The 12,591-nt window shown below is 35.6% G+C and overlaps 1 protein-coding gene across 2 annotated transcripts in view; it reads right to left on the reverse strand.

The window, feature by feature from the left end:
* Nucleotides 1-768: 768 nt before the first annotated feature.
* Nucleotides 769-12,591, reverse strand: part of FGF10 (fibroblast growth factor 10) — a 67,446-nt gene continuing 55,623 nt past the window's right edge. For both annotated transcript variants that reach the window (XM_017811338.1, XM_017811339.1), the window contains exons 3-4: nucleotides 6,715-6,818; nucleotides 769-2,918 (exon numbers count right to left, since the gene is read on the reverse strand). In XM_017811338.1, coding sequence (XP_017666827.1) covers nucleotides 2,721-2,918; nucleotides 6,715-6,818 — 302 coding nt within the window. In that variant the 3' untranslated portion in view covers nucleotides 769-2,720. The remainder of the gene's footprint in view (nucleotides 2,919-6,714; nucleotides 6,819-12,591) is intronic.

The following is a 12,591-nucleotide window of genomic DNA, read 5'->3' on the forward strand; positions in this document are numbered from 1 at the left end:
ACAGAGCTTATGTTTGAGGATCTGGGATACTCTAATGTCTGCAGTTTGCTCCCACTACAGTGGGTATTACAGTATACCAAACACACAGGAATCATTGATTCCTTCAAGCGTTTTTCATTTTGTTTAATTTTCAGAAACCACTTTTCATCTCAGAAATGGCTCCTGACTCGCTTTGGAAAAGTGATATTTTCTGACCTTGTCGTTTGAGCAGCATAGTGTTTTGAGTACTATGATAACATTTATGCATAATCCTCCCCTGACCAAGTCATCTAGGTAATTCTGTCTGAAGAGAATTTCATTTGTACCCTAAATGTTCTTTAAGAGGTCATTCAATACTGCATTCGCTCAAGCTCATACTGAAGATTGGTGGCCCACTATGACTTGTCAGTTTTAATTACTGATTACAAATTTAAACAACAGAAGCTCGTTTTTATCATAGTAATTGTTTTGCTGTGAACTGCAACTACCTTTAGAATCTGAAATTCTTATTTCTCTTTCTAAAAAAATGTCATTTGTGAAGAAGAAATCTGGAGATAAAGTACCATGCAATACAGCATCAGCTATTAACTAAAAATATGTTGTCTCTCAATGAATTCCTAGTTTTAAAACAGTTGACTTTATTTAAGGACAGGAAATATAACAATTTTGTATTTTATGGGGAAGCATTTTTTTTTGCCTTTTTCTTAAAAGAAAACCCCAACTAATATTTAAATAACAGATTAAGATCGGAGTGCTGGTTAAACATTGACTTAAATAAGTTATAGAAGATTCCAACAACACCAGGCTTTATAGAGGTTAAACATTTTCAAAAAGACACATTAAGCAAGAGGCTCTCCTTTGTACCAAAATACAGTCTCCAAACAATAAAAATAAAACCAACTTTTTCACAACAAGAAATATTGAAGATAAACTGCAGCATCAATATAATCTTATAGTTATCACTTAAAGTATTTAAAACAAAATAATATTATACTACTTTTGTTTCTTACTAAAGACACTGCAAAGGCTTATTTATTTATTTAATGGAATACAAGGTGAAGACAGTGGTACAAATTGTTTGATGTACTGTTTTCTATTTATCTGCTCTAACAAAATGAATCTCAATATGGTTACAATGGTGAGCTATCCAGAGCTCTCTAAAATTAATGAGTAAAGCAAAACATAAAACAAACCTTATGTACCTTTAATTGAACAGACTTCATATTATGCTTAACTTTATTATACTGTAGTTGCTCAAGTTAAGCCATGGGACTAGTAACACTTCATAAAAATGTGCTAGATGTTATGTGTTTTGAGCCTTCAATTACTGTGATGGTTATGAAAGTCATGTTAAAGCTGGAAACTAGCACAGCTTTTCAGTTGGCTCTCATATATAATATACATGTGAGTAATAATCTCTGAAAAATGCATGAGCACGATTTTGGATCTTCTGTCTCTCAGTCCTGAATTAGATATTGCTCTCACTATATGCATGTGATTCTACAAGTTGGTACCAATGGCAAATAGGTGAATGAGAGCATTAACTGAATAAGGAGTGAAGGACTGTGTTGCCTTCCTTTCAGAGGCCAAATGTTATACTTAGGAATTACACACTAGTGTTTAATTTTAACATTTGCAATCTCAGTGACTGTAACAGGGCTGTCCACCTCTAGGTTCCAGTCCAATGTGTGCTACAGAATATCACACTGATTGCGATGCATTAGATTCTAGCTCCAAACTGAAATCAAAGTCAGCTGAATATACACACAGATGCATTGACATCCAAGTACAGATGTGGTCCCTCCTCTCAATTTCAAAATAGCAGAAAGACCCTCTGAACAAAGTATTTCTTGAAGTTTGTTCTTGAGTGCTTATAAGTACAAAAATTTCTCCAATATAAAGAAGCCAATACCATAAATCCAAGCACTGCTTGTTTGGTCTTTTGCTTAAGTGCAAGATAGTCTAGAAAAAAGACAGAGTATACACTTTAAATTCTGCCTTTAAAACCTTGTCTAATACCTATTCTCAGAGTACTTCTGAGGTTTTGACATCTTACTCTATCAACCTCTCTGTGAAGTACTAAGAAAAAGGGAAAATAACAAAGAAGCAAATGAGGAAAATATTTCAAATAAAAAAGATATTTAACATCCTATTAAATAAATAACTTAGAGAGAAATAAAAAGAAACAAATTTAGAACATACAAGCAAACCATACTATTCATTTTGTTAGAACAGTTATATACTACTTTGCTTATCCTATCCATTCTTCCAAAAGGCTTCTCCAGAAATGTCATTATTTGTGCATATGACCCAAGTGCTTCCAGTAAATGCTTGCGTGTCTAACTGTTCATTGAATCATTAGGCTTGAATGAGCAATTAAGGACTTTGATATGAGTTAGTATTCCATAAATAGCATTCCCCATGAAGATCACGCAACAGATTGTCTTATGTCCATCAAGGTCTGCTGCAGTGATTAAAAAAAAAAAAAATGTTCACACTGGCAATAAATTCCATCCCCTTTGATCCAGCTTGCATTTTGATTATAAGATACGACAACAAACTAAATAAAGGTATTTCATGTGCTAGCAATAAGTACAAAACCTTCAAAGGCTTCCCCTGCTCTCATTTCAAACATGCAGATGTCTGGGCTATTTCTCTGCTTTTACCCTTTAAGAGAATTACCAAATATTCTTGACATAACAGCCTTTGGTTCAGCTTCATCAAAAAAATAGCTTGTTCATCTATGACATGACCACCATGGGAAGAAAGTGAGCAGAAGTGTTTTTCCTTCTTGTTTTCTGTCCTCTCTTTGTAGTTCCCCTCCCATTCAGAGCCACAAACATTTGCCTTCCATTGTGCTTCCAATTTAAGGATGCGTATGTGTTATATCCATTTTCTTCTATTCTTTCCTTCAATTTGCAATCACTATTAAACTCCTTCTGTTAAAAGAGGAAAAAAATACACAAATTCAGAACAAACATAATGTTTCAGAATTGCAGCACACTGAAGGCAAATACTTTCTAAAAATATTTGGAAGATTTTAGTGTTCACTGACCCTCCTTTAGGATTCTACAGTGTATTTAAATAAAAGTTTCACTGTGTCCACAGTATTTAAAGCAAAAGCAGTTAGATGGTAAAAAGTGAAACTAAAAAAATATATAATTAATTACTCAGTGCATAATTATAGCAGTGAAATTATATAATTTAGTCAGAACTGAAATTAAATTTCTCTGTGTTAGAATATGGCAACAATATTAAATCAAGTTCTCAGTCATAAACTCAAAAGTATAAGGAGGCAATCTTGAAATCATTAATCATATTTCAGTTCTAACAAATATAACCCTTAAATATCTTGAACAAGATATTGATACCATATGTTAAACAAGTATGGCATAGACGTACTTCTTATTTAAAGTAAGATCCTTTAAAGCACACTAATCATGAAATAGGGCTTTTCGGATGGTTGCAAATACTGTCATGCTGCTATTACAATGAATGTGAGGCCTTTTCACCTTGTTTACCCGAAGATGGGCTTAGCCTAAAAAAGAATCATGCATGATCCTGTATCTTATTGACTAAAACAGCTTGAAAGTAGTTTTTTCTATAGTACCAGAGATTAAGGTTTTCTGTTTTTAAAGGAGAACCAGTTGTCAATTTGTTAGAAGGAATAAAAAATACAAGCATGTGGAAGCATGTTGTTAAATGCACTTTTACACAGATCTACTTTTCTATACTGAAGCCAAGAATGCTTTGTTTTCATAAACAAGTAATTCCTACATACAAATCCATCCAATTTTAACAAACTACTTATATTCCATTTAGAGGTCTTTTAAAACTGGAATGATTACAACATAATTAAATTAAAATGAAAAATTAGCATTTCGTTGTTTCTGCATTTCAGAAAATAAGATGTCATTTCACAGCTCAGGCAGAAACATGTCAGAATCCCAGAGTATGATATACTAAGTGCATGCACTATTTTTAATTTATCTATGAACAAGACAAGAAAGAAATCTGAATAATAAACCAATTTTCATGGTACAGTTAAGAATTTCAGGGACATTGTATCTTTTATTACAATCAACATCCCTAGATATTCAGGTAATACACATATAGAAAGTATCCACATTAATAAAAAGGATATAAGACTATTGAAAATATATTTTCCATACCTATTAACTTTAATTAGAATTTTAAAACTAGTTAATGTTCAGTACTTTGATACAGTAAGAATTTTGTGTTAATAATTAATGTTTTAGTTGCCTCTAAGACCACAGAACACATACTTAACAGAATTGCATGTGTTCATATTCATATATGCACATATTCAAACTGAATTGGTCTTTAACTTTAGGATTACTAGTTACTTAAACAATGATTGCTGGGGAAGACACTATCAAGGGAAGACTCTCTACAAAGCGACTACTGATACTGCCTGTATTCACAAAGATATATAGATAATTTAATACTTATTTTCTGTAATATGCCACCTCGAGTGTCAAGGTATTAAAAAGGCAGATCGCCACTAATCACAGTTCCAAACTGTAGTAATTTCTCCTATCTGCAGGCAGCTTATTTTGTTAAAGAAACCAAATAGTGAGTCTTCCTTTGGTCCCTCGTTCCAACCAGAGTCAGTCAAATGGAAAAGTATTTTGTAAACATAGAAGTCTTACTTAACTTGTTTTCCCAGATGCAGAATTTTACTCAAATCCAAACTTTTACCTCTATTCTTAGACAATAGAGAGAGAACAGATGATGTTGTGATGTGCTTAAGAAGTCTTATTGGCAGGGGTGTGAGTGCTACTCAGGACTGCCTTGCTCATTTCAAACAAATTTCAGCATAATCCTGCACCAATGTCTATTGTACACATGCTCAAGAGTGTTTTTACAATTTTTATTGGTTCTGGTATTCATATCCATCTGCAAGCTGTCACACTGTAGTAATATGAGGCTAACTGCAAATCTTGGGAGTCTGGGAAAAATAATAACAGAAGCATTCTTGAAATTGCTAAAGTATTATGGAATAGGTTTTGATAAATCATTATGCTGTGATTTTATGATGTGAATATTGAAAAATTATCTCAGCTGGAATTAAAAAAAAGGCTTTCCACAGTCGTATCCTCCTGTCAACATGATTTCTAATACATTATGAATTACTGAATCTTCTGGCAGCAGTTTCCACCTATGGTACATGAAAGCTGTTTTGACTTCTTCTGTACGTATACAGGGTTATGGACTTTCACCATACCAGCCATGACAAACAACTCGGGCAAGAAAACTTGTCTTGGGCTTTGGGTTGGCCCATCACAAATGACTAAACTTCACACTGTAAACGGAGATGTGTGAATTGAAGATGTTGACTTATGCTAAAACCATCACCTATATAAAGAAGCATACCTACAATGACTATACTGAATAACTCAGTACACAGTTATATCTCTCAACAGAGCAGGACTAAGCCCTGATCATCCTGTAGTTCCGAACAGTGTAATTTTAGAAATGAAAATGTACATTTAAAGGAGTTTAAGAAACATTTACTTGTTCTGATCTTTCCTTAATGTAATTCTTTGACACCGTCAAAGAGTTTAGAAGGTCGCTTTTGAACCAGGAGTGACTAGCCACAGTGCAGATGAGGGAGGACAGTTTTTATTTTTTGTATGAACTCAACCCACCTGGTAGAAGTGTTTCCTTAAAAATGAAGGCCAAATGGCTTCAAGCCCCTTGAGTCTTAGTTTAAGATTAGCATTAGTTCATTATTTTCAGCAGAAGGAGGAGGCTTAACCACATCACTTGAGGATAAACCCAGTTCCTATCTGTGACCTTCTGTCTACAAAGCCTATGGATGTTCTGAACACTGAGCAACCTGAAGATTGGCTCATAACCTTTCCAGGAACTGACAAAACACTGCAAAATTACAAACCAAACCAGATGTAATAGCGGAAGAATCTGGTGTTTGTGTAATCACGTAGATGTGTGAGGATACATTTGAGTTTAGTTGTTAGATTTATACATCATATTGCTCTCTACTAAAAATATTTGGATAGTTACTCGGTTTTCTTGGGTTGGTTTGTTTTTGTTTGTTTGATTATTTGGGCGGTTTTCATGTCTGTTTTTTTCCCCCTGAAAGTATCAGTAACCCCAAACTTAACACAAATAAAAATATTGTATACATGGAAAACTTCCAAATGTTAACCAAATTCTGCTCAGACTAAGTATATCTGATGATATACAAGTTCATGTCTCTCTGTACTGCCCATAATCTTTTGTATTAATTAACACAGTCAATTTAAAGTTGGCTACTCTAGAAATCTTCAAAGTTGTAGTTTGATGACTTGGTGTGTTTACTCGATCAGCTCAAGTTTCCATGACTTCAAGTACATTTTATCCCTCCCAGAATTACTGCTAAATGTGACTGTAATGAAGAAAAATGAAAAACAAGCCTTCAAGACTACCTTTTGTAGGACCATCTCCATTGACCTCTCCCTAATAAGAAATGTAACTGAAGCAGTAAGTATAATAAATCCCAGAATGTGTGTTGGTATGATATGAGCTTAGCAAACAAAAGGAAGCTTGTGTAGAGGAGTGGTTCTGGTTTATCAGAGAATGAAATTTTGATGAACAGCTCACTTCAGCTCTAATTAGCAGTAATACACAGACAAGTGCGGTTTTCAGTAGTCAAGATAGGGAATGGTGCTGACTTCCGCAATCCATTTGGAGTGTAAAAAAGGTACTTACAGAGCCGTAGACTTTTCCTTTTTTGTTCATGGCTAAATAGTAGTTGCTCTTAATAGACTTAACTGCCACAACTCCAATTTCTACAGATGTTATCTCCAATATGCCTAAAAAAAAAATTGAGCTATTTAATCACTTTTTTAGAGGATTTTCTCACTATAGAAAAGCCAACAAATCTGAAAAATACTAAACTTTTAATATTCTGGACTGATAGACCAATAAACTTTAGCAAAATTCTTCTCTAAGCAATTGCAAGAATATACATAAATATTTTTTCAATTAACATTTTGCTAACCCTGCATTTTAAACCACATACATACTGAAACAGCTCCATTCTTCTTAGCATTGATTTTACTAAAGTTTATCAGAAGAGACATCAGAACCACAGCATTAAATTAAATATATGGCATATGTCAATAGAAAAGCATATGTCAATAGAATACTAGATTTCCCCCAATCTTCAAAACCTTTTATAAACAACTTCTTACTTATAAGACATTCAGATAAACTAAATCTGTTGGTTGCACTGAGCTGATAAATTCACTTTTGGCAAGTGTTGTGACAATTTGGGATGTAGTAAGACTAACCCAAATGGCCACACTATCTTTGTCTTTCATATATCAGAAACATTTTGTTCCGTTTGTAATAAATATGATTAATTTTTTTTTCCTTTAAAATGAACTGTTTCTGTGACACTGGCTGGTTCAAGGAACTAATAATTGGAGATACAGCTTTTCATCTCTGTTTTCTGCCCAGAAGCATACTGACTTGGGAGTAGTAGAAGTTACTACTGGGAGCAAAGGTCTTTCTGACATCTGGAGTAGCCTACCTACTGCCAAGCAGAGGAGATATAGCCAGTTACTTAAATGAAAACTCTAAAAACAACTTCCATAGTTAAACGTAATATTAGCTTGAGAATTAGCACAAAGTGGAAATAAGAGAAAGTAAACTCAGGGGAACTCTGTAATCAAGGAAATGTGAGGTAAAGAGTCTGTTAGGACTCATGAGCTACTTAGAGGGGAGGCTCAGGGGGGACCTCTTTGCTCTGTATGAATACAGAGTATAATTGTGGTGAGGTGGGGGTTGGTCTCTCCTGTCACGCCTGCCGTGAGAGGACCAGAGGAAATGGCCTTTAGCAGAGAGAAGGGAGATTCAAATTAGAAATAATAACTTTTTCACTGTTAGGGTGGTCAGGCATTGGAATAGGTTGCCCAGGGAGGTGGTGGATTCACTATCCTGGAGGTGTTAAAGAGGCATCTGGATCTGGTGCTGGAGGATATGGTTTAGGGGTTACAGTGGTGGTGCTGGCTTGACAGTTGAACTGGATGATCTTGATGACCCAACCTTGATGATTCTGTGATCTTCTATGATCTTTTAAGGGTAACTTGCCTACTGTTGCAAAGGAGTCATATATTATTTTCCATATGTAAGACAAAGAGAATTATCTCTAATCTCGAGAAAAGTTGTGAGGGCTCCTTAATTAGGTGTTGATAGTCAGCTTGTATGTCATGGCTTTGATAGAGGCAGATCAATGAGTTCACAACAGCCAAGGCCTATTATCTTTGTACTATTCTTAAAATGTTGCTCATTTTCACAGCAAAGAAAAGCCAAAGCTGCTTTCTTGATTTTCTGTGAAAACATTATTGTAGAGCACTGAGGAGCTCTTGAATGGGAGATCTGCTAAAGTATTTGTGCTCAAAATCAAACAGAGTTAAGTGGACTGTCTTAAGTTTTGTGGATGACAAATTATTAGAGGGTAAGAATGTGGTGTGAACACTGGTACAACACCATAAGTGACACAGTGTTTCTTGTATTTTCCATGCCAATAAGTGTTGAGAAGAATTCACTTAATTCTTTCTACAGAACTGTATTGCAGTAACCCGAACTAGTCTGGTTCCATTTCTAACACCACCAGTAACAAAACAAAAAATTAAAACAAACCAAAACACAAACAAAGAGACAAAAACTATATTGGCATAAAATGCCATTATTTTATGTTGAAATGGATTAAACTGACTTAGATTTTGCCATACTATCCTTGTAACAGTAACTATATTAGACCATTTCGATTGACTATTACACTAGCAACTAAAGGAGAACAGTGTTTAAATAAGAAACTTATACTGAATTGACCCATTTTAATTGTCTTGCACTTGAATGATGGAGATACAGTGCTATTCAGTACAATACTTAAAATGACAAAAGTAACCATATAATTATAGAAAATTTAGTCTTTTTTTTCTGTTAAAGTTTCTGGTAAAGTTTGTTTGCAATCTCAGACTCTGTTATATTCCCAGTGGGCCAGCTACAAGTAATAAGGAGAAAAGTTACTACATTTACATTATATCCACAATAAGTAGCTTGATTATACATAGTTATGCTATTTAATCATAGCCAAATATATCAGAATTCTTCCAAACTGTTATCAGTTTGCTTTATCATCACCAATGATCCTGGATTTATTCTCACTGAGTGTGTTCTGTGTATTTGGAAGTTGAAAAATGCATAATTTTCAATTACAATTTTGAATATTCTGCAGTAGGTTTTGGGTGGGGCAGTGGAAATTTTAATGGACGTTTTTCTTTGAAATTAATTCAGTCTTGACCTGTTACCCCTTGGGTAACATGAAACTAATTTGGTATTTTGCTACTCTCTGTAGACCCCCAAGACTTCACTGGAGTTACATGCTAGTTACAAGCGCAGTTACAACCCAGATTTTACCTAGTTTGCAAATTATTCAGTGTTATTTACAGATTTTTCTCAGGAGAAGAATCTCTAATTTGATAGAAACCTAATAAAGGCAATAGAAAACTTTTCATTGCTTTCAGTGATGTAGACACAAATTGCAAAGTTCAGCACGAGAGCACCTACTCATCTGATATGAATATGCAGAAGTCTTAAGAACTTCCCCCTTCTTGAAATAGACTGAATTTAAATAAAAATAAATAAAATGCTTTTCATGTAAGGTTGAAAATATGCATTTAATTATTCTTAAAACATTATTAAATTCAGAAGGAATATAATATAATAATAATGGCCAGTCTTCGCGAGCGAAGATTTGGGAAAGGTCATTGACCCTTCGAGCCTGCGCAGTGGATTTTTTAGGTGAGACACAGCTTGCGCTGAACTGAGCCCACCCTTTAATCCTGAGGTTCATCTGCCGGGGCAGGAAATGGAGACGTAGTATGAAGCTTAAAACCACAATGTTTTCATCATCTAATGAATCTGACTTTTTTGAGGGCACAAAAACATTTGTATTTTCCTCAATGTTTATGGAGTAGAGTCATGGGCCATGATTGGACTCCTATACTACTCCAGTAAAATGTATAATGTCCATGGAATTTTAAGATTAACTGTAAAACTTCATATTCTGCAAGTGCTGCAGGCTTGGAGGTAAGAGCCTATGTGCAGTCATAGATGACATGGCTGAAGGGTTGCCAGACCTCTGTGGGTACTCCACTGGCTTTGGGAAGGCTATTCTTGACAGATGGTTGTTCTCACATAACTTAAAAAAGTAAGATTTTAACCTTTTGAGTAACCTGTTCCACTACCTAAATTAGAAAGGTTTTTAGTATCCAATTTAAATGCCTTGTTGTAATTTGAGCAAACTAATTTTTCCTTAAATTGTGAACTAACACGAAAAAGACATTACTTGTATTTTTTAGTTTGTAGTAACCTTCTATATATTCAGGAATTATTATCACGCCTGCCTACTAACTTACTGACTTCTAGTCTCTAAACAAGCCCAGTTTTTCAATGATTTCATTAAAGTTTTCTGGTTTTCTAGACTTTAAACAGTCCTGTTGTTTGTGCCTACAGCATAGCTATAATGATCCTATTGATACAATGTTGATACAAGAAAGATAATTTCATATTTCCAGCAAAAAATATATGCACACTCGTACATTTACATATACTTCCCTTTGTTTTACAGTATAGAATAATAATGATTCATGTTTGAGCTGTGATGCACAACCCTTAGATACGTGGGAGAAATTAAAGCTATCATTCCTCATTCCATAGCAGGGAATTTGACTATTCCCAATTAAATGTTTTACTTTGCATGTGTCCCAGTTAGGGGGCCTCTTGTTTATTTTATAATTTCTCCAATTTCTCAATGTTTTTTTGGGTTCTTATTCAGTCCTCCAATGTATTTATGACTATTCCAAGTTCATAGCGGAAGATACCTTGAAAAGACCCTTGTGGAAGCTGATGGTTCTGTTCAGATTAGCAGTGAAAATCTCCTAATTCCTTTTTCATAGTGTAAGATTTTGGCTTAGATGTGGTTGCTGATTTTGGTAAATAAAATACAATTAGAGACATCAGTTTCAAAGATCTTTTGAAAATTTATGATTCTCTAATGCTTCTCTCCAAAAAACGAATATTTTATGTCATGGTAGTAAAAAAATGTTATTATTACTTTTCTTTGATTAATTTTTTAATTCATAGATTCATAGAATTGTTAAGGTTGGAGAAGATCTCTAAGATCATGGAGTCCAACTGTAAACCCAGCACTGCCAAGTCCACCACTAAATCATTTCCCTGAGTGCCACATCTACGCATCTTTTAACCATCTCCAGGGGGTTGACTCAAGCAATTCCCCAGGCAGCTGATTCCAGTGCTTGACAACCCTTTCCTTGAAGAAATTGTTCCTAATATCCAGTCTAAATCTCCTCTGGTGCAACTTGAGGCCATTTCCTCGACTTATTGTTTGTTAATTGGGAGAAGAGACCGACGCTCACCATGACACAAACTCCTTTCAGGCAGTCATAGAGAGTGATACGGTCTCCCCGGAGCCTCCTTTTCTCCAGGCTAAACATCCCCAGCTCTCTCAGCTGCTCTTCATAGTACTTGTGCTCCACATCTATCACCAACTCCATTGCCCTTCTCTGGACACATTCCAGCCCCTCAATGTCTTTCTCACAGTGAGGGCCCATTACTGGACACAGCACTTGAGGTGTGGCCTCACCGGTGCCCAGTAAAGGAGGACAGTCCTGCTGGCCACACTATGGGTGATACAGGCCAGGTTGCCATTGGCCTTCTTGGACACCTGGACACACTGCTGGCTCATGTTCAGCCTGTTGACCAGAACCCCCAGGTCCTTTTCTGCTGGGCTGCTTTCTAGCCACTCTTCCCCAGCCTGTACCGCTGCTGGGGGTTGGACCTGGCACTTGGCCTTCTTGAACCTCATACTACTGGTCTCGGCCCATCGATCCAGCCAGTCCAGATCCTTCTGCACAGCCTTCTTGCCCTCCAGCAGATCAACACTCCTGCCTAAATTGGTGGCATCTGCAAACTGACTGAGGGTACACTCAATCTCCTCACCTTGATCACTAAGAAGATGTTAAAAAGGAACTGCCCCAAAACTGAGCCCTGGCAAACACCACTTGTGACTGGCTGCCAGCTGGATTTAATTCCATTCACCAGCACTCTCTGGGTCTGGTCTTAAGGTGTCCACCTATCCAAGCCATGAGCAGCCAGTTTCTCCAGGAAAATGCTATAAGAAATGGTGCCAGAGGTTATATTAAAATCTGGCTAGACAACACTGACAGCCTTTCCCTCATCTACTAAGCAGGTCACCCTATCATTAAGGGATTGGTTCTTTTGGGTTAAAAATTTCTTCAGTGCTTATCAACATATATTTTATGTTGACTTGTCTCTAAGTCTTTGGGTTTTCTTTCTGTTTTTAAGACATATTATATTTATTACTTCCTCAGTTTTCTCAAGAACTGCTTTTCTCCTCACATTTTCAGAATAAATCTCTACAGGTTTGTCCAACCTACTCAATAGAGACAGTAAATTTTATCAAATCATCCAACTCATTCTTCTCCTTTTCTCTTTTTCTTTTCTTTTCTTTTCTTTTCTTTTCTTTTCTTTTCT

Source organism: Lepidothrix coronata, unplaced genomic scaffold (assembly GCF_001604755.1).
Source record: "Lepidothrix coronata isolate B3197 unplaced genomic scaffold, Lepidothrix_coronata-1.0 Scaffold31, whole genome shotgun sequence".
NCBI classification, from domain to species: Eukaryota; Metazoa; Chordata; class Aves; order Passeriformes; family Pipridae; genus Lepidothrix; species Lepidothrix coronata.